General features: G+C 48.1%; 1 protein-coding gene across 12 annotated transcripts in view; it reads left to right on the top strand.

Annotated features, from left to right (window-relative positions):
• zmiz1a (zinc finger, MIZ-type containing 1a) overlaps positions 1–4,528 on the top strand; it is a 109,742-nt gene that overhangs the window by 101,849 nt on the left and 3,365 nt on the right. For 9 of the 12 annotated variants that reach the window (XR_003051381.1, XM_025061134.1, XM_025061132.1 and 6 more), the window contains 14 exons: positions 1–54; positions 223–504; positions 599–778; positions 862–930; positions 1,055–1,220; positions 1,303–1,444; positions 1,643–1,853; positions 1,985–2,090; positions 2,242–2,402; positions 2,497–2,564; positions 3,213–3,281; positions 3,358–3,647; positions 3,742–3,941; positions 4,369–4,521. The exon at positions 1–54 is cut by the window's left edge and continues 142 nt beyond it. Coding sequence is in view for 11 of the 12 variants with exons in the window: in XM_025061134.1 (XP_024916902.1) it covers positions 1–54; positions 223–504; positions 599–778; positions 862–930; positions 1,055–1,220; positions 1,303–1,444; positions 1,643–1,853; positions 1,985–2,090; positions 2,242–2,402; positions 2,497–2,564; positions 3,213–3,281; positions 3,358–3,647; positions 3,742–3,941; positions 4,369–4,521 (2,151 nt within the window). In the remaining variant the exon portion in view is untranslated. The remainder of the gene's footprint in view (positions 55–222; positions 505–598; positions 779–861; positions 931–1,054; positions 1,221–1,302; positions 1,445–1,642; positions 1,854–1,984; positions 2,091–2,241; positions 2,403–2,496; positions 2,565–3,212; positions 3,282–3,357; positions 3,648–3,741; positions 3,942–4,368; positions 4,522–4,528) is intronic. The other 3 variants (XM_025061138.1, XM_025061129.1, XM_025061135.1) reach the window with 2 other exon arrangements.

Genomic DNA, 4,528 nt, shown 5'->3' with positions numbered 1-4,528 from the left:
AGGGTGGCAGCGCTGCAGGAAACTCAGAACAAAGATATGAACCAGTACGGACAGGTAACGTGAAAACAGGTGGACGTGTTCGTCAGTGTAGCCGTGTCGTTGGACACCACCTCACTCACCTCACTGTTGTCGTCAGTGTAGCCGTGTCGTTGGACACATGACCACTGATCCGGCCAATGAACACTCACCTCACTGTTCTGTCTTTAAATCATTTATCTCCAGGTGTGTTCGTCGTTCCAAATGGGCCCCACGCAGGCTTACAACAATCAGTTCATGAATCAGTCCGGCCCAAGAGGGCCCCCTGGTGGTATGAATCCAGCCAACATGGGATCAGCCATGAACAGCCATAACATGAGCGGCCCTCCAATGGGCATGAACCAGAGCCGGACCCCGGGGATGGGGCCTTTTGGAGCTCATGGTCAGAGGATGCCACAGCAGGGCTACCCTGGAGGCCCCCGGCAGGGCATGGCCATGCAGGGGATGAAGAGGCCGTACCCCGGGGAGGTGAGAGGGGTCACTCTGTCAGTCTGATCAGCTGACATCTGAGAAACTATAACAGTTGTTTTTGACGCCTTGTCTCCTCTCAATCGACCACCAGGCCAGTTACGGGGGTCAGCAGTACGGGCCGAACGGTCAGTTCCCCCCACAGCAGGGACAGTACCCTACATCCAATGCCTCCAGGCCGCTGCCCTCTCCAAACTACCCCGGCCAGAGGATGCCAGGGCAGCAGGGCCAAGGACAGTACCCGCCCGGCATGGCCATGGGGCAGTATTATAAGGTGAGACACGGCTCATCCATGTTGTTAACCACATGCTCTGTGCCTTTAATTGAACATCAGAATCATTTCCGTATCAATTACAGCAGGAGCCGTTCAACGGTCAGAGCACTAACTTCTCAGGAGGAGGATACTCTTACAGCCAGGGCAACGGCGTGAGTATTTACACCAAAACACCGGGGATCTGTTTCTATCAGTTATTTATTTAGCAACAGTAATCAGTGACTCACATGTGTTGATGAGGTTATTTTAATTAACTTATCCATCAACCTTTTTCAGCCTCCAAGGCCTGGTAACTACCCCCACTCCCCGGTCCCTGGAAACCCCACGCCCCCTATGACGCCAGGAAGTACCATTCCTCCATACCTGTCGCCGAACCAGGACGTCAAACCCCCGTTTCCCCCTGACATGAAACCAAATATGACAGCACTTCCTCCACCCCCAGGTGAGCTCTGCTGCAGTCGAGACCAAAAGACAACATTTTTAAAACACGTTCAGTCCTTAAATTCCTGTCTGTCCTTTTTCAGCCAACCCTAACGAGGAGCTACGGCTGACGTTCCCCGTCAGGGACGGAGTGGTGCTGGAGCCGTTCCGCTTAGAGCACAACCTGGCCGTCAGTAACCACGTCTTCCACCTTCGACCCACCGTCCATCAGACGCTCATGTGGCGGTCAGTGAAACTGAACGCATTTGACATCAATATTGTTTTTGTATGAATATGAAATGTTGCTTTTAGCATCAGCAAAATTGCTCTAATTCCATAATTGTATCTAAATAACTCCAGACTTCACACATCAACTGTAAACTGTGTAAAATCTCAAACTGAAAGGCAAAGTGAAGAGAACTGACTCGACTCTGACTCCCACAGGTCAGACCTCGAACTGCAGTTCAAATGCTACCACCACGAAGACAGGCAGATGAACACCAACTGGCCCGCCTCGGTGCAGGTCAGCGTCAACGCCACGCCGCTCACCATTGAGAGGGGGGACAACAAAACCTCCCACAAACCCTTGCACCTGAAGCACGTATGCCAACCCGGGAGAAACACCATCCAGATCACAGTCACCGCCTGTTGTTGTGTGAGTGAACACAAAAAACAAAAAACCTAAGCTCTGGTTATTCTTGCAGAGATTAATTATCTGTTTGTGAAAGTTCTGGAATAGACACGAGATTTATTTCACGTCCTGGTGTTTTTTGTTTTTTTCCCCAGTCCCACCTGTTTGTGCTGCAGCTGGTCCACAGGCCATCTGTGCGGTCCGTCCTCCAGGGGCTGCTGAAGAAGAGACTGCTTCCTGCAGAGCACTGCATCACCAAGAGTATGAGTCATTTTTGTCTCTCTGTGTACTTGGTATTCATAAATACATCTTAATTACACAGGCCCACATCTGTTTAGGTGACACACACCAACCTGTGACCCCTTCCTCCCCCTCTCCCTCCCCCACCTGAAACATATTTCCTTCTCCTTAGTTAAGAGAAACTTCAGCAGCGTAGCAGCCTCCGCAGGCAACACCACGCTGAACGGTGAAGACGGCGTGGAGCAGACGGCCATTAAAGTGTCCCTGAAATGTCCCATAACCTTCCGACGCATCCAGCTACCGGCACGAGGACATGACTGCAAACATGTCCAGGTCGGTTGGTTTAGGACTTTCATTAATGATTTCTGGTTGGTTACAGTCGTCATCGTTGTATTGAGTACTGTATCTACGATGTTGTACTTCACAGTGCTTCGATCTGGAGTCGTACTTACAGCTCAACTGTGAGAGGGGGACGTGGAGGTGTCCTGTGTGCAAGTAAGTTTAGTTAGGTTCATTTTATTAATTTATTTTGCCCTTTTTTTGCCTGTGGCCTTGAGGTTAAAGGTCGAGGCCTATAATTGGACGATTACCACCTTGATTCCTGGCTCTGGTATCCAGCCATAATCACTGGGGTGTTTCATAAATGGGTTTCATTTCAGGATTAATTGAGTGCTAAAAAAAAAAAGAAATTCCCATTGGCTGCTTTTTTCTCTCACAACTACCTTGGATACAGGACGTGTCTTGGAGAATTAATATCCCAGCACTGGTAACAGATACTAGTGATACACAAAATATCAAGTGTTTTTTTAATACCTTGAAATACTGTTGGTCTAAAGTTGTTTATTTTTAAAATATTATAAATATATATTTTATATACTATATATAATATGATAATAATATGATATATAATATTACAGAATATTATAAATAAAAATGATATATATATATACATGCATACACATATATTTTATATACTGTATATATGCATATATATCTATATGTGTGTTGTGTTACTTTATAGTATACATTTAGGTGCCTGTATGTACCATATATATACAATATATGCATACACATATATATGTGTGTGTGTATATATATTTTACAGTATATGGTAAATGATCAATAATTTCCCTTATCTTCTAGTAAAACGGCGTTACTAGAAGGTCTGGAGGTGGACCAGTACATGTGGGGAATCCTCAATGCCATACAGAAGTGAGTCTCTTTCTCCAACTCCTGAATCTTCTGGGATTAGAACTCCTCACTGACGCTGACTGTTCTCTGTCAACAGCTCTGAGTTCGAGGAGGTCACCATAGACCCCACGTGTAGCTGGAGACCTGTTCCCATAAAGTCAGAGGTGCACATCAAAGAAGACCCCGACGGACCTCTGGCCAAACGCTTCAAGACCATGAGCCCCAGTCAGATGACCATGCCCAACGTGATGGACATGATCGCCCAGCTTGGACCTGGTCCGGGACCAGGACCAGGACCTGGACCTGGCCCCGGACCAGGCCCCAGTCCCTATGCACATCACCCTGGTCCACATAGCAGTGGCAATGGAGGAGATTACCCAGGAGGAAGTGAGTAAAGAGACAGAATCTTCCTGTCACTTCAGTGTTCTCAAAAATAAAAATGTGTTTTCTCTTCATTTGTAACACTGCTCTCTTCTTCCAGGCAACAGTTACCACAGCCAAGGGAGCTTTGACTTCCCTCATGTGAATCCCTCTGGTGGTGGAGCTGCAGGAGGCGGGGGTGGAGGCGGTGGTCCTCCGTTGAACGACTTCATCCACAGTTCACAGCTCTCCCACCCTCCCGATGGACCTGCTGGGCTCCTCCCCCAGGACAAGCCTCTAAACCACGGCATGAGCGATACAGTAAGTCTGGAGGAACGCCACGGCTGCTGGTTGTCCTGGGCTGTGTTTATTATCATCAAGAGAAAACTGACTTATTTATTTGTATTAAATCTAATTATCTACTATTATGACACTGTGTCCTGCAGTAAAATATTGTTAAAGGACAGTTCCTCAGAATCTCAGCTCTGTTCTGCCTCCAGCATGTGTGCTCAGCCATGCTCATGTGCTGCTTATATCAGTGTATAATGTTGCAGCTGTACCCGTCTGCTGATCACAGCTTCCATTTATGAAGCCTGGTCCATATTATTCATGCTGGAACTCATTGGGCTTTTCCTTCTCCTTCCCACTCATGGCCTCCCCTCTCATAACACTCCCTTCCTCCATGACGCTCAACCTCTGTTTCTTCCTCCTTATATTTCCTCCTTCTCCATCTCTCTCGCACCTCCAGATGTCCCACCCCGATCAGTCCCATAATTCCATGCAGCAGAGCTTGCATGCGTCTCCCCACCCTGGCAGCCAAACAGCGCAGCCCTTGCATCACAGTGGCCCGTCATTGCAGCCGCATCGCCAGTCGCAGCCGCAGCCTCAGTCGCAGCCGCCGGCTCAGC

This window comes from Cynoglossus semilaevis, chromosome 12, assembly GCF_000523025.1.
Source record: "Cynoglossus semilaevis isolate Cse_v1.0 chromosome 12, Cse_v1.0, whole genome shotgun sequence".
In the NCBI taxonomy this organism is placed as follows: Eukaryota; Metazoa; Chordata; class Actinopteri; order Pleuronectiformes; family Cynoglossidae; genus Cynoglossus; species Cynoglossus semilaevis.
This window is presented reverse-complemented; position numbering and strand designations above follow the sequence as displayed.